The sequence below is a fragment of the Panthera leo genome, chromosome B2 (genome assembly GCF_018350215.1).
Source record: "Panthera leo isolate Ple1 chromosome B2, P.leo_Ple1_pat1.1, whole genome shotgun sequence".
Classification (NCBI taxonomy): domain Eukaryota; kingdom Metazoa; phylum Chordata; class Mammalia; order Carnivora; family Felidae; genus Panthera; species Panthera leo.
In genome coordinates this window covers 5495573-5515312 of record NC_056683.1, presented here as the reverse complement: position 1 = coordinate 5515312, position 19740 = coordinate 5495573, and the positions used below count along the sequence as shown (strand labels likewise).

General features: G+C 43.1%; 1 protein-coding gene across 1 annotated transcript in view; it reads right to left on the bottom strand.

Moving 5' to 3' along the window:
• DCDC2 (doublecortin domain containing 2) overlaps positions 1-19740 on the bottom strand; it is a 162632-nt gene that overhangs the window by 14566 nt on the left and 128326 nt on the right. Inside the window, exon 9 of the mRNA XM_042937776.1 lies at positions 11855-11955. Coding sequence (XP_042793710.1) covers positions 11855-11955 — 101 coding nt within the window. The remainder of the gene's footprint in view (positions 1-11854; positions 11956-19740) is intronic.

Here is a 19740-nt window from a genome sequence, read left to right as displayed (position 1 = left end):
TAACACGGCTCACATTTACTGAGCCTTGTCTAGATACCTGGTCACAATATAGTCACAAATGCACCACTTCAGAAAGGCACTCTAATTGTAAATACTACCTTGAAATAATGCCCCTTTAAAGGAAAATAGTATTTTTATTGTAAAAAATACCAGTTTAAAAAAATACCCATTTTATTCAAAGTTGGGAGAATATCTGGGGCACCTGGGTGGCTCAGTCAGTTGAGCATCTGACTTCGGCTCAGTCATGATCTCACAGTTTGTGGGTTCAAGCCCCACATCAGGCTCTGTGCTGACAGCTCAGAGCCTGGAGCCTGCTTCAGATTCTATGTCTTCCTCTCTCTCTGCTCCTCCCCCGCTCACACTCTGCGTCTCTCTCAAAAATAAATAAACGTTAAAAAAAACTTTTTAGAAATTAAAAAAGAGAAAGTTGGGAGAATACAGGATTGACTGTTGACAGAACGATGGTTAGCCATAAAGACAATTCTACAAGGTTTATTCTAATTACATCACCCTGCCATCCTTTATGAAGAGCCATGTTATAAAAAGGAAACACAGCACTGCAAAGGCAAAAAATCAGAAAGCTACTATTACCTATGCTTAAAGTCTTCTCCCCTGATATTTACCTCAAATTTTACACAACTTGTGACTAAAGTTTCAAGAGAACCCGTTTTCTGGTAGCAATGGTTTCTCCAGAGTTCATTCATCCTAAAATCTCAGGACTAGCTCATGCCTGCGAGTAGCTGCGGAATCCTTTATCCCGTATAAAGTACAGTTCCTATGTTTCAGCAGAGTCACGAAAGGATTATACCGTCTCCGTGACACTCACTAAACCGATGTACATGATGGTTCAGGGATCACAGAAGTCATCCAAATGACTCCAGCCCCTCAGCCTCTCTCACATCAAGAACATCCTCAGCGCAGCTAGAATAATAGACATGTTGACATATATGCACAATTACACACAATAGGTACCCTCACACAGAAATTTTTATAAAAAAGCCGAGATCTCTTACCTTTCAAAAAGCACATTATTTACCGTAAGCAACGGCTCTTAACGTTGTTATTAGAAAAGTCCCACTAGAAAAGTTCTGTGTTTCTCCTTAATAGGACACCAGTGTTGGTACTCCTAATGCCTTTTGCCTGCACTTGCTCATCTGCACATCTCACTATTCATTTCGTAACGGACATTCTGAGATAATGGTTGATTTGTGTGGCAAGTCAGGAAAGGTCTGTAGTTATGACGGCCGTCTGCGTCCTGGCGGGGACGGCTCAGGGGAAACCACAAATATTCAGGCTTTCTAGAGAATATGCATGCAGTTTACTAAGGTTAACTCAGGATTCCTGAGTGGTAAGAGGAATGAAGATGAAATATGGAAATCATATGGAAATAAGTCACAAAATATCGAAAGCATCAATTACTTGGATGGCATTCGCACAGACAGACCAGGCAACTCAAATGATTTGTACTTTAAAACTCACATCACATCTCTGAGAGTCACGGCATCACTAAAAATGATGTGGGGAAGGCATCTAAACAGACCTATAGCGAATGTCCCGTCCACTTTAGAAGTAAATGCTGGGGCACCTGGGTGGCTTAGTCAATTAAGCGTCAGACTTTGGCTCGGGTCATGATCTCATGGTTTGTGAGTTTGAGCCCCTCGCAGGCACTCACTCTGTGCTGGCAGCCTGGGATTCTCTCTCTCTCTCTCTGCCCCTCCTCCACTTTCTCTCTCTCTCTCTCTCTCTGTCTCTCAAAATAAATAAACTTAAAAAAAAAGAAGTAAATTTGATTCTTATATTTACATCGGAATCCCTGAGGAACGTGTGTTAATGTTTAAAGACCTCACTGTCTGAGACAACAGAGCAAGTTAGAACTTTCTAGTCCAGGTATCCTACCTAACCACCATGTATGTCTCTCATTTCCCCTCCCGGAAACACTCCACCAGGAACCGGGGATCAGAACCAAAAAGAAACAAAAATGACCACTTTAGATATGTCCGCTTCTCAGGTAACACCTGCTACATTTGCACTTTGGGAAAGAGAGAGGGTTAGTTTCCGGCTCCCGCGTGGACAGGTGTTTCTGCAGATTTCACCCACAGAATTCGGACACTGGTGTTAAAAATACAAAAGTCACCTCACTTGCTTTTATTTCCACTGCCATGGAAACTAAAAGTCATCTCCTACCCAAGTTGAATGATGTGTTTTGAAATAATCAGTTTCAATTTTTCATGACAGCAAAGAACAGCTTCCTGTTTTCAGTTTTCACAGAGGGAAAAGGCAAAAAACAAAACAAAAAAACATTTAGACATCGTTTGAAGTACCATGACCTACAGAAAGGATGCTCATGTTCACAGATGTGACCCCCGTGAGGATATGGCAAAGAGAAGCTCTGGCCAGCCACCAGCTGAGGGCTGGCTCACCCAGCCCCACGATGCTCCCCATGTTTCCACAACACCCATTTGGGAAGGTATAACAAACACACGGAAAACATGTATGTAGGGGCACCTGGGTGGCTCAGCAGGTTAAGCATCAGACTTCGGCTCAGGTCATGATCTCACAGTTCATGAGTTCGAGCCTCATTTCAGAGTCTGTGTTGACAGCTCAGAGCCTGGAGCCTGCTTCGGATTCTGTGTCTCCCTCTCTCTCTGCCCCACCTCCTCCTCCTTCTCTCTCTCTCAAAAATAAACATATTTTAAAAAAAGAAAACATGTATTTATATAGCATGAGAATATTCTAGTCATCATTAGAAAGAAGAAATCCCCATTAAGTTCTCTCTCTTTAGAAGTAAATGTTGATTTTTCTCTTACATCAGAAATCCCTGAAGGCTGTATTTTAATGTTTTATACCATTTCCATCAAGTAAACACAAATCCATAGACAGGATGTCACAAAAACCCTCGCTGGTGATGCACAGGGAAATTAAGAAGCCAGATCATCCCTCTCTAAACTCCTGCAGCTGTGTGCCAGGCTTGTGGCGACATGGAGCAGGATTCGCGGGGAGGACAGGACTCGAAAAGGAACCATGTGGAAATACCGTTGCCTTTCCCTTCAGCGAAGGCAGTGACAGACGAGGAGCGCTCCACACAGATGGAACATGTTGCTGTGTGGGATCATCAGAAGTCCGTAATTTCCCCCAATGCCCTTCTGCTAGGTATTCTGAGAAAGAGACAGAAAGAGAGACAGAGATCCAAGCTGGAAGCCAGGAGCCTGGGCGCCTGTGTGGACATCAACAGGCTGTGCCTTTGTGGGAAAACGGGGCTTGTGTCATTGACGGCAAAACAGGGACTTAGCACGAGCTTCTTTCCTGGTTTTAAACATTTTATAATTCTGATTTTAACAAATGCATTCCAGTGAAGTAGATCGATGGGTCTGGTCAGAAAGAGCAGCCTCCTTCACATGAATTGGTCACACAGGCAAGCTCTCCACCTAGCTTGCGGGTCGTAGGAGAAGCTACAAATGGCGGCTGACCCCCCACAGGTGGCAGGTTGGGTAAGTGGGGAGACCACACGAGGGCTCAGAGAACAGAACTATGTCAGTGGGCATCGTGGGACTTCAGACCTCCTGTTTCTAGTTACAGCCTCTAGACTACAGTTTGTTTGTTTTTTTAATGGCATTATTTAAAGTTTACTTATTTATTCTGAGAGAGGAAGAACAAGCAGGGGTGGGGCAGAGAGGTGGAGAGACAGAATCCCAAGCAGGCTTGACACCACCTATGTGGGGCTCGAACTCACAAACCATGAGATCACGACCTGAGCCAAGATCAAGAGTGGGAAGCTTAATGGACTGCACCGCCGAGGCGCCCCTTAAATGGCATTCGTTCTGAAGGTGTAGATCAATGATCACCAGGACAAATGCCCCCAGGGGCTGGGTGAATGACACAGGTGTGCTGCCACCTGGTGGCACAGAAGAGTGTCGCGGCTCTGAAGGAGGTGCTGTAAGCCCTGTGCCCGCCAAAGAGGATTCTCTCCCATGGGATGTGGTCACAGGCTGCCGGTTTCTCATCTAGTGTAGATTCTGTGAAGATGGTTTATTTTCCCCGTGATGAATTAGTGTGGAGGCGATTTCTGGTTAAACACAGCAAACTGAACAAATGGCGGGTTGTTGTTTTTCTTAGCTCCCTTCTAATGCCACTCTAAACTGCCAGTAAAGGCAATTAAAAAAAAAAAAAAAGGGATGAATGTGTAAGGGCACAGAAGCCTGAAAAGAAATCACAGCCACAAAACTCGGGAAACAGTAAAGCCAAAGGATGTGGGGCCAGTAACAGCAGAACTGAGGCAGCTAAAATGTGCTCTTGCGGGAGGGGAAGCCGAGAAGCAAACCTGTGCAGGCCGGAAGACCTACAGAAAGCCGAGAGACTGGAGGCACCATCAATCTCTGGAAGAAGGGAAGTGACTAAAAATAGGGGGGTTGGTTTAGGGTCTTTAGGAGAAGCAGACAGACTCCCAAGATCCCCTCCCTGCCCGTGAGAACTGCAGGAAGCTTCCTCTCTGAAGATCCTGAACTACAGGGGAGCTGGACCTGAGCCTAGCTGGGAACAAGGGCAGCAAGGGCACAGTCACGGAACCAAGAGGAATAAATCTCTTGGGTTCATGGCAAGGTCCCCGAGCCCCCTTCCCACAGTCAGATCCCCAAATGTGCACCGCCAGGCTTACACCGCCAGGGCAACAGATTGAAAGATTCCATTCAAAGAAAACAGACGGACCCAAAAGAAGAACACAGATATTGAAAAATGGAAGTCTGCCAATGAAATGGCAAAAACCAATCACCCTACAGTGAAACGCCCCCAACCTGAGGAGCTGTGTCTGTGCACGGTTTCCTCAATGCTTCACTCTAAAATTTAATAGGATACACACCTTAAACTCATACAATGGTAGATGTCAGATATATTCCAAATTTTTAAAAAATTTTTTTAATGTTTATTTATTTTTGAGAGAGCAAGTGAGCAGGGGACGGGCAGACAAAGGAGGGTGGGGACAGAGATTCCCAAGCAGGCTCTACACTGACAGCACAGAGCCCAATGTGGGGATCAAACTTCAATTTGTGAGATCATGACCTGAGCCAAAGTCGGACACTTAACCAACTGAGCCCCCAAGCACCTCTATATTTCAATTAAAAAAAGAATCTAACCAGAGAGCCAAGGAAAGCCTCTAACAATGAGACAGAGATAAAAACATAGAAAGAAAGAAAGAAAGAAAGAAAGAAAGAAAGAAAGAAAGAAAGAAAGAAAAAGAAAGAAAGAAAGAAAGAAACCCAAAAGAAACAGAGATATTACAGGAAAATAAAGTTTAAAATAATAGATGAATCCTTGGAGATATAAAGGAAGATATCACATCCATAAAACAAGATGCTACAAAAATGTACATTCAGAGAAAATGAAAGAGCTCTTAGAAATTAAAATATGATAACAAAAAAATCAACAGATGGAAGATAAACGCTGAAGCTTTTTGATTTTAAAAGAAGTTGAGAAGATAGAAGAAAAAATTTATAGAGATGGAACAAAGGATTTGTTCCAACAAAGAGAGAACTCTTGATTTCGGCTCAGGTCATGATCTTGAGGTTCATGAGTTCAAGCCCCACATCGGGCTCTGTGCTGACAGCACAGAGCCTGCTTAGGATTCTCTCTCTCTCCCTCTTGCTCTGCCCCTCTTCACTCACACTTACTTTCTCTCTCTCTCTCTCTCTCAAAAATAAGTAAACATTAAAAAAAAAACACATTCCAAATACTTGCAGTTCCAGAAAGAGAGAAGAGGGGAGAAGGAAATCGTCAAAGAGATAGTTCAATAATTTTTTTCCAGACTGAAAAATAAGCATCTCTAAAATTTAAAAGTCCACTGGGTACCCAATCCAATAAGCAAAGGAGCTTCACCAAGGCACGTAACTGGAAATTTCCAGAACACCAGGAACAAAAGAGCCTAAAAGCTTCCAGAGAGGGGAAAAGGATTATTTACAAAGGTTCAGGAAACAGAATGGCATGAAACTTCCCAATCGGCATTGTGGTTGGAAGGACAACTAAGCAGTGGTTTCAAAATTCTGAGAGAAATCATTATGTAACCTAAAGTTTTATACCTAGCCATACAGTCAAGTTTGAGCAGAAGAAAAGGCACGTTCAGACGTGCAAAGTCTCAAAAACAATGTTCTTCCCACACAGCTGTTCCCAGGAGGCTACTAGGAGTGAGTTCCATAAAAAATGAAGGTGTGTCCAAGAAAGAGGAAGATGTGGAGGCCAAGGAATAGGAGATCTATCCCCTGGAGAAGTGAAAGAAATTCCCAAAACAATAGTAAAGAAAAATAGTGAGATAACTTGAAAAAGCAGAGCCAGAGAATACCTACCCAGCTTGAGGCAGATGATGAAGGGTCTGAGAAAAAAAAATGAAGTTGAAATTTCATCATCATTGCACATGCTTTGAGTACACCAAGAGGAAATCAACCCCTGGCAGTTTAGAGATCACTTGGTAATAGCTACACAGAAAACTATACAACTGGAAAAAAAAAAAAAGGTAACTGAAGTGGGAAAGAGGAAAAGAGGGTCGCACAAGAAAGGAAACGGAACCAGAATCCATTCTGTGGCTCAAATAATATAGCAAAGATAACATACAGATTAAATACTGACTCAGCCAAAAATCATCATGAAATTAACGTGCAGAGAAAGAAGAGGGTCACGTGTGTGTGTCTGTATGCCTGTGGCCTTATTGTGGGGTGGGGGATGAGACTAAGACTTCCACACTCATTAGGGATAAAGTTAATCATACCTAAATTTGAAAAGAACGATCACAAAACTTACTTTATACCAAATTTGAGATGGCACCTAGTAAAAGGATCTCCATTATTTTATGTGCCCTTAAAATTAAAAAAAAAAAAGCCAATTAAACTATGACATACGATCACCTATAAGACCCAAAGGCCCAAAGATTTCAGAGACATTACCGTGGAAGGGAAGGAAGGATGTATGGATTAGAAATACAGCAGTGTGTTCGACACCAAAGAGTTCTGAACAAAGTGGTGTGTTCAAATGGGTTACCTGCGTGGAGCAGGAATCCAGCTGGGGAGGGGTGAGGCACGTGGTTGCTACTTCTGTTATAATCTTTGTTAAACTTCAAAAAAATATTATATGTGTAACTTTACTGTTAAGGGTTTACTAAGTTTTAAATAAATAAATAAAGACTGTGTATCACAACCTCCAATTAAAAAAAAAACAAACGAGAAACGGTTTCACTGCTCTAGTGAAAGAGGTTCAATGATATTTAATGAAACTACTTAGCATAAAAACATGTTGTAATTCTCATTATTTTACTATTCAAAATCAACTGCAAATGGGTGAGGAAAGCTACAGCAGAATCCAAAACCACTCCAAAGCTGCTATCCCTATCTTCTGCCCTCTTCTCTCAAATGGAACAAAATGTAAAATATAACTGCTCGTTGCCTATTTTATACGTATTTATTTGCTTGTGTTCCTGAGACGGTGGGTTCTCCCATCCGGCCTTTACTTACCAGAGGCAGTGTACTTCAGTACAAAGAAGCAGGCTCATTCCACGCCTCTTTAGCTTGGAAAAGCATCAATGTACAAAGGACACATGAGTCATCAGTGCCAGGGTGTTAACACAGGTATTGGTTAGTCAGGCACTTGCTCTACTGCTTAGGAAAAAAAGACTGATTTGGAGTGTGCATACAAAAAATAATAATAATAAATTTTTAAAAGAAAACTTTATTCCTGTTAGACCTAAACTCTGTCCTGAGAAAAGATATTTATTCCGGCCTCCCCATTTTTTTTAATGTGCCATTCTTCAGTTTTCCATGGGTTTAGAAGTAGCACTAGATGCAGGATTGTTAACCTGTCTCTAAAAAATGACAAGAGCCTGGACATGGGAACAGAATTCAGCCATGCTTTTAGATGGAATTAGTCCGCAGTTACACACACACTTAAGCACACAAACACCATGCACCGTCCAGCAGAGGCTATCAAGGACGACAGGAGGTCTGAAATTTTAAAAGCTTACCCATTAGCCTGTCGTTGGTTTCACGGACGTGGCACAAGACAGAAGACTTCTGGGTCAGGGACAACGAACTTTATTGCTCACAACAGCAGAGGATCCCCGTTTGCACCCACTCCCCAAGGCCTCACCCCCACAGGGCAATGGGAAGGGGGGCTGGTGATACACATAGCGGCTCACCTTCCAGGGAAAGAACTCTCAGCTTAGGGAACCCAAATCTTTTTCTGAATACTTTCATCGGGCTCAAATATACATCCCATAAAATTTACTGTTTTAGCTAGTTTTGAACATCCAGTTCAATGGCACCATGTCTTTTATGATAGATAGTAAACCTGCCTGCCCTTTGCACCACGGGAAGACATTACCTTTACTATACCGGACAATAAACAAACCAGGCCTTTGCCCCAAGGCAGGCGTTCTCAATCTCACTACTATTAACATTCTGGACTGAACAGGTTTTTGTTGTGAGGGCTGCATTGCAAGATAATTCAGCAGCCGCCCTGGCCACTTCCCAGCAGATGCCAGTAGTCCCTCAACTGTCACAATCAAATGTCCCCAGAAACTGCCAAACAGCCCTTAGAGGCAAGACTGTCTCCAACTGAGAATGACTGTTCCAGAGGAAGTCACTAGGTCTTTCAAGGTTGTTCAAACACCCCTGAAAAGATAGTCCAGAACAAAGGCACTCTGTGCCTCTGCTTGTAATTTAGGCCCAAAAACAGGAGACCCATGGAGAATTGGCTTCCAGCAGAGGCCTCAATATTTACTTCTAGAACCTGATCTGCTTTTCAGGCACAGACAAATTACTTGGCCGATTACGGATGATAATTATATACCCACCCCCCCCACCACACACACGTGCACACATGCACACCTTTGTTCATGGCCCTCTGACTAAAGCTTTAATAGGAACCACTTAGATGATAGGAAATCAGTCCAAAGAAGTTAATAGCTATGGCCCAAAAGGGAGTGTATGTTAGTGTCACTCACAGCTGAACCAAGTAGTATATACAATGACTACATTTCCTTTCTTACGAAGGAATTTTTTCTTTCTTTAAGCCAATAATTGACTTTTTTTTTTTTTTGCATTTAATACTTTTCCCCCAGATTACTCAGATGCTTTGAAATTGGACAGACCTGTATTCAAATATCAACTCCTGGGGCACCTGGGTGGCTCAGTCGGTTCAGCGTCCGACTTCAGCTCAGGTCATAATCTCGCAGTTCGTGGGTTTGAGCCCCACGTCGAGCTCTGTGCTGACAGCTGGGAGCCTGGAGCCCGCTTCGGATTCGGTGTCTCCCTCTCTCTCTGCCCGCCCCCCTCCCCCCCGCTCGCGCTCTGTCTCTCTACCTCTCAAAAATAAGTAAACATTAAAAAGTTGTGTTTTTTTTTCAAATACCAACTCCTCTGCATAACGGTACAACCCTAGACAAGCAATCCCATCTACATGAGCTCATTTTCTTTCTACATATAAAGTAGGTGGGATGAGACCCATGTTTCAGGGTTGTCATCACAGTTGTATGAATACAAAACCACCTAGTACAGTGCCTGGTCACACCACAAGGGTGCGACCTCAGAGTTGTTCTTACTGTAACGGACCTTTACACTGACTTCTCCACACCCTCGCTTGGCCCTTCACAGTATTTATAACACAGCTGCTTAGGATATGGAGCAAGAGGTCTCCGGGCCATGGAGAGAATGACTCTATGACCCGACCCCATAAGTATCTCTCGCCAACCACATGTGCTAGCTAAGTCCAGCTCTAGTCAAAGAAGAAAGTAAGCCTGACCTTCTGTTACCCGGTTTTTATTTCCTTCAAACCGACATCAGTGTGTGGACGGTGCCCACCTTTTACCAACCTGTTTAACTCAGTCTCTCTGCACACTTCTATTTCAATAGGCTAGCCCTCTCCAGTCGAATGAGAAATCAAGCTCTGTGGACACTTATCCAAGGCCGTTCAGGTAGTTTCAGAGACCAGCTCCCTCTGTTGGCTCCTTGAGATACCAAACTTACAAAGAAAGAAATACCAGGGCGCCCGGGTGGCTCAGCGGGCTACCTGTCAGCCTCCTGATTTCGGCTCAGGTCATGATCTCATGATTCGTGAGTTTGAGCCCCACGTCAGGCTCTGTGCTATCAGCACAGAGCCTGCTTGGGATTCTCTGTCTCCCTCTCTCTCTGCCCCTCCCCTGTTTGCTCGCTCTCTCTCTCTCTCTCTCTCTCTCATAAATAAATAAACATTAAAATTTTTTTTAAATAAAGAAATACCTATCACAGATTTTGAAACTTGTTAAGTGATTAACAAAGAGATTTCTCTTCTGGTAATAATGGTATGATTTGGTTTGATTTTTGACATTTTGGCTTTGGAATAGAAATGAGTCTGGTTTGTGGCAGCTGTTACGTGCTGTATACACATGATGATTACTCTTCCTTGTCTTAAAATGTAACATTTAATTATAGCTTCACAGAAGACTTCAAATTCCATTTTCCCTCAGGGGAAAAAAAATACCTTTAACTGGAGTTTACAAAAAATTATTAGTTGTAGCTAATCCTGGGTAATAAATTGGATTTTTGAAATCTGTGTGATTTTTAACGCATTAGGCTTTGCATCAGGAAGGTGATGCTTACAGAAAATGCCCGTAGAATAATCAAGTAGCAATCTCACTGCCACACTGCTAGGACAAATACAATTGAGAAGATCATCTATGGAACTTGCTGGATTGTGAAATTTGCTTTCTGAAAAGGAAATATCACATAATAGTCCAAGGACAAGTGGCAAATCCTAGTGACTTCTCGTTCCCTTTAGCCAGGGATAGGATTTCCCCCTCCCCGACCTAAATTCCAATCCTCCATATAGAAATGTAAGAAATCTGCTTGAATTGTATTAAAAAGCCTACCTGACTTATTTCTTGCATCATTTAGTGAACACTAACACTCCCTCATCCCTTCTACAAGCACATGTACACACACCCAGAGACTCTCTCTCTCTTTCTCTCTCTCCCTTTCTCTCCCTCTCCCCTCTCCCCTACAAATACAGTGTTCCGTTGGCCTAAAAGGAAAATCAACAGAAGACACAGCAAATACTTGAGTTGCATCTGTATAGGCAATTCTTCTATGAAAACCAAAATCCAACCACAGCAATTTCAAAGACCCTACAGGAGAGAATATCACAGCATTCAAAACAAACAGAAAGAAAGAAGGAAAGAAAGAAAGAAAGAAAGAAAGAAAGAAAGAAAGAAAGAAAGAAAGGAAGGAAGGAAGGAAGATAGGCAAACTCCTTTTCTAAATGGAGGAATTTTTTTCTAGATAAAAACCCCAAGTCAGTATTTTTTTTTCTGTATCAAACTTTCTCCCTCTTTGCATCCCCTGGCTTACCCCCCAATGCACCTTATTCTTCAATGTTATTTATTAAAGTTACATCTTTTTCCAGAATTACCAAAACAACAAAAAATAAAAAAAGACAGTCCAAATGGCTGTTCTCTTTGTAGGAGTACCAGGAAGACCTGAAGGTGTGTTGTGTTGTCTTGTGTTTAACATAGTTTGGCCACCTGACTACCTGAGAGGGTTTAACCAGCACCTGCGTGGGAACAGCCTGAGGCCGGTCACGCGGGACTGGAAAGAAAGAAGTGACAATTGGTTTAGGCGCATTTTTAAAGACCTGGGAAAAGAAAAAGAGGTTAGAGAAGGAGAGAGCCAAAGCATAAGAAACTCTTAAAAACTGAGAACCAACTGAGGGTTGATGGGGGGTGGGAAGGAGGGGAGGGTGGGTGATGGGTATTGAGGAGGGCACCTTTTGGGATGAGCACTGGGTGCTGTATGGAAACCAATTTGACAATAAATTTCATATTAAAAAAAAAAAAAGACATGGAGACTACCTGATCAACTGGGATCTCGACTTGAGTATCTTCATCTTCTTGGACTTCTGCTGCCCCCTGTGTCTCAGACCTCTCTGCTCCAGCTTTGAAGACGCCTTCATCTATTATTGGAGACAAATGCACAGCGAAAATCAAAATCCAATTGTGACATCGTGTGGCTGAATGCTGAAATTACAATCAAATACCTAACGAAGATCATGTTTTCTAATAGGTATTTTGGCTCCCTTTGTACCCTCCCCCCCAATTCTTCTGCATTTCACACACTGGGAAGAGGGACAGTGGCCAAGACGAGGTGGACCCAGCAGGGCAGAGCTGCGTCCCAGACCCCTCTCTCACCCTCTGGCTGCTGACTTAGTAACACAACCCTGCAGACGTATTTAGACAGAGAGGGCCTCGCACCTGTTATCTGCTCGCCACTCCTATCCAGGAAGCAGTGACGATGCTCGGTGCCTGAAAACACTAGTTTTAGAAGCTCTCCTTTCTGAAGAGAAATCACAGAGCTGACTCCGGGTCTCACACAAATCAATCTTTTATTTTGCAGATTTCCGCAGGATTTTCACAACCTAGGTCTTAAAATCCTTAGGTGTAAAATGGAACCTAAATCTCTAAGACTTTAGGTTAAGCTCCCGTGACCTGTTTTCCCCACTGAAAGCAGCGATAGCTGTTTTCCGTATCTGAAGTCATTTTCCTGTTGCCCCTCAGTCTTGTCTCCTCCGGGCCACATCATCAAAGGATCCCAGAACCGTCTGTCATTCTCTCTGCGTGCCCCCCAAGTAGGTTTAAGGCTTCAGTCCTTCTCACAGAGGTTTCCTCTGGCCAATTTTTAAGGATCTCCAGGAATGGAGAACTCACCTCCTTCTGTGCTAATCTGTTATAGGACTAGATTACCCCCTGCACTGTACCAAGTACGGTTTCACCTTTTGTCTTGAAACCCCCTCTATTTCCCCCATAGAAGCTTGCTTCCCAGAGCACAGTGACCGGACACGTGTCACATGAAAACACTCCATAGTGTTCAAGTTATAAAGTCACTCTTGATTAAACGTAAAACAGATTCTTACATTCGTGGAGGCTCAGTGATGTAAAAGGCACCGTGCCAGTCGATGTGGCCACCTAAGGTATAAATGAGGTGTGGACTGTCCTCTCAAGTTGCCTGCAGACCAATGCGCGTCTGTACAGACATGCACACACGCCCCCAGTAGGGCTCCCTGACAAAGCGGTGTAAGAGGGGGTGTATCCAAGGGCTGCGGGCACTTAGCCCTTCTGGTTTCTCCTAGAGAAACCATTTTCCTTTTTAATTACTTTTTTTTGTACCTTGACTAGATATTGGCTGCTCTACTCTCCTTTTTAAAAAGGAGACAGCTGCCCTCAAAGCTGATTATATGCCTAAGATTAATTCGCATGGATTAACTCATTTTGAGGATTATCTACAGCAATCATTCACTCCCAGGCTGGTCCTTCCTATCACTCAACAAAGTCTTTCCACCCACTGATCCCTTCTTCCATCGGCTCTTGTATGCTTACGCCATCCAGAGTAATTTTTCATTCATGGGTTTTCTCACTTAAATCATCTATAGGTACGTGAACATTAAAAATATACACGTATATAGGAATCCTTACAAAACCATTACCAATGATGATGTCGGCACTGTCATTACCACTAGTACTAATCCTCCCCCAAAGACATGTACCATACAGCATATCTAAGGATTATGTCCTGACTCTGTCCTGTCTTGCAACCGACAACACGGATCCACAATGAAATCTCAGCCAAAATCCCAGCCACCTCAGAAGAAAGAATATAGAAAGAGAAACAGAGAATGCGATGACGTCCTCACAGATGTAGGAATAAATGCACAGAGTTCTGGTCGTGCACTGAACAAAGCCATCCTTGACCCAACAAAAGTGCAGGGAAAGCCACTGCAAGGGGCTAGGAAAATAACTTACAGTTATTCTGTCATAAAGGAGGAAAAGTGGAAAGGAGTAGTCCAGTCCACAAAAGTGGAGGCAACAGAGACTGGGTAAGCTATTGGTCTCTCAAGGACTCGGAACTTGAACCTTGGAACTCAAGGCAACAATGGTGGAAACAACAGAAATAAATACTGCCTTATTCACATGTGGAGTTCGTAACCTTGTGGATGTTCACAGGCAGATTTCGAAACACAGGCCGCACAATTTATCAAATGTTATCTCCAGTATGGTTTTAAAAGGAAAACCAGGCATGTGTGACATTCATTGCTACCTTCTGGATTACTTTAGAAGACAACAATCACACTCAGCCCCGAAATGTCCCTGGAGTCAAACCTGCAGAGAAGGACGCTACACTATGGCGATGACCTAAGTACCTGACTTTTTGGGTGACATTTTAGCATTCATGTGTTGCACTTGCTTTCAAAGACACTCCCAAGAGCAACCTACAGATACAAACGGAATATATTCTTAAATACTCACATTCAACGAAATGCTTAACTGTATGCAACCAGAACTACAAATGACTTACCGATGTGTTTCAGAATAAACATTTCACCGGAAAAGAAAAATGAAATCAATGGTAACAAATAAAATAAAATTGAAAGGGCGCTGGAATGGAAAATGGCAGCCAACAGGGTAGAAAAGGCAAAGAGACAAATCAAGAACACTCACTGTCCTGTGTGACGACACAGAGAACAGAAAGAGAAAAGTGTGCATCTGTGACATGGGCGGAGGGCCTTGCTCATCAGTGAACTCATGTCTGTCTCCTGCAGCAGAGCAAGAAGGGAAGGTCAGAAGGGAAGTCACAGGAACAGTGGCAACAAAAGGAAAAAAAAGGAACAACAGCTAGAAAATTACTCTGTGATAGGAGACAGCCTACTAGGATTTCAACGTTTACTATACATGTTATATACAATTAAAAATAGAGAAATAGGAATTTCTAGAGAAAAAACATTTTCACACAGCATGCGTTGATTATGAACTGTTTATATAATATGTTTGCATTTTTGAAAACGTGGAAAATGAAGAAAATAAACATCCTTCTAACCTCATGATGCAGAGACAATCACCTCTAATAATTTGACAGCAGATTTTCCCTCCCTTTCTCTCTCCCTCCTTCTCCTTACACACACACACACACACACACACACACACAGATGCACGTGCGCACACACTCATTCATGAAAGTGGAATCTTACTGTACATATAATTTTCTAAGGCTGTTTTTTACTTTAAAATCACATCCTGAGCATTTCCCGTATCACTAAATGTTATCTTAACACAGGAAGTTGCTGCACGTGGTATACCACACTGCAACTAAGGGACAATACTGAACGACGAAAAGTTGTTTTTAAACGAATAGGGTGCGTTTCATTCATCTGATCGATGGGTAAATATGTATCAGGGTCCAACACACAAAAGTCACCCTGGGACACCTGAAAGGGTTGCTCTTTACAGGCTTAGCATCTTGTGGAAAGGTCACAGAGTCATGGGCTATTTATCTTTCCAGGTACATGCCTTGTAGCTCCTTTCCTGCCTTATGGGTCCTTGTTTGCCGGGAATAAGCACAGTGCCCTGCCCACAAAGTCCTCGGGAAATGCTTATTGAAATTTAAGTCAAAAGACAAGTTCCTGGTTTGATCTCTCTCTCCCATGTTGAGTCCCCTCTAGCTCTATGCCCCTTTAACCCTGCCCCCTGCACCGTGGCCAAGTATTGAATTTTCTCTTCCAAAATGTCCCCTGAGCATGTGAACATCCTGGTTTTGATACAATTTTGACTTATGTGATTAACTCATATAAATCCCCAGTCTCTCCACTGAATGTCTCATTTTAGAGGCAACCTCCCCAATCCGGTCTTCTCCATCCTGTATCTATCACCTGAGTGCTTTCAATACTCAGGTGATGAACCGTTCCACACCCAGGCCTCAATACTCTGGCTTCTCAACTCCACTGAGATCTCCAACTCTGCCTTACCACACGTCCTCTTCATCCCGTGCAGGGACTGCCATCACAGCCCGCCTGCAGAGCCCACGGTGTTAGCTCACGTCTCACGCCTGTGCCCTCAACATCCAGGTGATGCCTTTCAGCCTTGTCCCTGTGCGGCTGCCTGTTGGAGTCTAGGAGTCTGGCGCTCTCTCTCTCCATTTCTCCATTTCGCTCTCTGGGTTTCAGCAGCGCTGCTGGCTGCTGCTTCTCAGTCTCCTTGGCCAACTCAGCCTTCTCTGCCCACCCTCTAAGTGGTGGACCACTATTCTCTACTCACACACTCTCCTTAGACAAGCTCACCAAGATCATGGTTTGAACACCAGCCATAGGCCAATGACTCTCTGATCTGTACCAGCCTCTTCAGAGATCCCCAAACTTGTATCTCCAATTACCTAACTTGACATCTCACCTTTGATATCAAATGGGCATCTTAACATCATCAAAAGAGAACTCTGTTCCTCTGCCGGCCAACTGCCCATCAACTCTATTCCCCACTCCGGGAAATGGCAGTACCACTCAATCCCCAAATCTTGGAATTATCCTGACTTCCTTCTTGCTCTCATTCCATGTATCCATTCCATTGTTGTCTTGTCAATTCAATTTCCTTTTAAATATATCCCAAATCTGTGAATATTATCCCTATTTCCATTATCAACTTGGACTAATCATCATTATCTGCAGGATGGGCAATTGCAAAGCTTACACATCAACATCTCTCTTCTTCAACTCTTGCTATCCTGTAATTCATCCCCCACAAAATAGCCAACTGCACTCAACAGATGATAAAAAGTATTTAGAAACTCTCTCACATCGTTCCATCATGCATAGAACCCAAGGTCTTTACCATGGCTCACAAGGGTGTGATCTGGTACTTACCTCCTTCTTGGCACACGCTTCCTATCACATTCCCTTTGCCCATTAAACTCCAGCTACATTCTGCTTCTCCAACAGAAAGTTCATTCCCACCTTTGTACTTCTTATGCCTTCTCCCTGAAATATTCTTTCCCCTTTTTTCACAACACTGGCTGCTCCTTATCACACAGATCTCAGGAAACCCTCCTCCTTCCTATTCCAGTAGCCACCCAGTCATTCATATTGTTGTTGTTTTTTTTATTTTTTAACATTTATTTATTACTGAGAAACAGAGAGACACAGAGCATGAGCAGGGGAGGGGCCGAGAGATGGAGAGACACAGAATCGGAAGCAGGCTCCAGGCTCTGAGCCGTTAGCACAGAGCCCCGACGCGGGGCTCAAACTCACAAACCGCGAGATCATGACCTGAGCCGAAGTCGGATGTTTAATAGACTGAGCCACCCAGGCGCCCCAATATTGTTGTATTTTAATTCTCTGACTAGCACCTACTACTAGCTGACATTTTCTCAGGTTTATTTTCCTGTTTTAGTGTTTGCCAGTCTCCACCAAACCATAAGCTCCAAGAGAGCGGGTACCATGCCCCCGTCGTTTAATGCTGTATCCCCAGCATGTAACAGAGTTCTGCACACAGTTGTTCCAATGGTATTTGTTGAGAGAATGAAGATATTTGCTGCACTGAAATAAAATGTAAGGAGCATCCACTCATTCACTATTTTTAAAGACTTTGTTTTTAAGTAATCTCTACCCCCAGTGTGGGGTTCAAACTCACCACCCCAAGATCAAGACTTGCATGCTCCACCAACTGAGCTAGCCAAGCACCCCAGGAGCATGCCATTTAGAAGCCAGGAGCCAGCGGATTAATTCTTCATGCCCTTACATGGTTTATACCCCCATCTGGCCAACAGGTGGCAGTACAGCATCTGGATGAGGAGGGGGATAATGAAGGTTGAAGAGAAAGAAGGCTGGAGTGTGGCTAACACAGGGATCAACTATGTATGCTATTGTGGTGGGCAAAGTAACAGCCCCCCAAAGACACCCATGTCCTAATCCCCTGTTACTGTCATTGCGCTACATTGCATGGCAGAGGTGAATTAAGGCTCAAGATAGAATTATTGTTGCTAATCAGCTGGCCGCGAGATGGGGAGACTGTCCCGTATTATTCTCGTGGACCCAGTGTAATCACAAAGGTCCTCATAAATGAGAGAGAGGGGCAAGAGGATGGGGGTCATGGTGACAGCGTGTGAGAAAGGCTCGCCAGGTCATGGCTGGCTTTGGAGATGGAGGGGGACATAAACCAGTGAACTGTAGACGACCTTCGAAAACTGAAAAAGGCAAGGGTAAAAATTTTCCCCCTTAGAGACTCCAGAAGGAACAAAGCCCTGCCAGGGCTCTGATTATAGGCCAATGAGGACCATTTTGGAATTCTGACCTCCAGGACTGTAATATCAAGAATCTGTATGTTGTCGTAAAGTGCCCAGTTTGTGGTGAGTTGTTACAGCACCAATAGGAAACTAATACACCATGTGTCTAAAAGTCATGGTCTAGGGGAGCCTGGATGGCTCAGTCAGTTAAGCACCCCACTTCAGCTCAGGTCATGATCTCTCAGTTCGTGAGTTCAAACCTCACACTGGGCTCACTGCTGTCAGCACAGCCTGCTTCAGATCCTCTGTCCCCATCTCTCTCTCTCTCTCTCTCCCTCTCTCTCCCTCTCTCTCTCTGCCCCTCCCCTGCTCATGCTCTTTCTCTCTCAAAAATAAAATAAAAAACATTAAAAAATAAAAATAAAATAAGTAAATAAATAAGTAAAAGTCATGGTCTAGAGAGAATATCAGGGCAGTAGCCATGGCAAATCCCCTTTCTGACTCCTGCAGGCGCCTGCTGGATGGGGTGTTCAGAAAAGCCCCTGTAAACCCACTGCTTTTTGTTCTCCTGCTATCACCTCTCTTTCTCACTCCTCTACAAGGTGCAAAAACCAGCACCACCCCCCAGACACCCACCCATCTGCCAGAAAAAAAGGGATTCAATTTTTTTAATGTCTTCCCCTACCCGAAAACATCTGTAATAAAAACCATTCGCTAACAAACTAAAGAGCAGGGATAAATTTGATACACAATACTGCTCCCATTCAATTACTACATTAAGGATCAAATCCAACGCTCTGATGCACACACACCCACATTCAGCTCTAATCTCTCCTGTTTGAATCGCAAAGAGACATTTTTAGTGTATATTACACCGTAAAGCAACAGCAAAGACGCTGGTAAAAAATAAAAACGCTCCTCAATTATTTTTCACTTGTCCCTTATGAATTTTATTGCCTAAAGAATGAAACGGCACCACTGTGGAGTTCATAATAAATAGGAATCCGTTTCCCTGCAGAAAGGGAAAATAGACACTCATGTTTGTTTAGTTTCCACAACTAGAACAGGAGAAATGAAGAGGTTTCCCGGTTTCAGGGTGTCGATATTTCAGTTGAGTAGTGTCACAATACTCTAACGTTCTTGAGTAAGAGAAGTTACCAAGTGATGAATGACACACGCAAGTAACTGATGAGAATTAGTGTTTAAGCCCAACCATCTTGTTTAAGGCGTACCTCCTCACCAGAATTACTAAAAATTATTTTTAAATAGCATGATAAGCCATATTTTGATGTGCTCTGTGTTTGAAATCAATGGAAACTTATCAGGGCAAAGAAGAAAAATAATGGAGTGATGCCTGGTTCTGAGTACTTTATGGAAATATTAGATATCTACTAAGTGGAACTTCTACATGTAAGCAAGAAAAGTTTAATGTGACTATAAACATTTTACTATGATTTACTACTGAGACTGCCTCATACAGAAATGCTCAATTAGAAACAAGACATTGATTTTAAAATGTAGCTCATTAAACCCAGTAGAGAAAAAAAAAATGTGGGAAACAAGGAGTCTGTAACTTTCAGTGTATAGGACAACACTCTAAGAAGAAAAAAATATCTAGGCTTACTTACAAGAAAAATCACGCACTCTTTCTATGTTGTCACATCAGTTACCAGAGGCAGAATTAAGATCAAAATTGGCA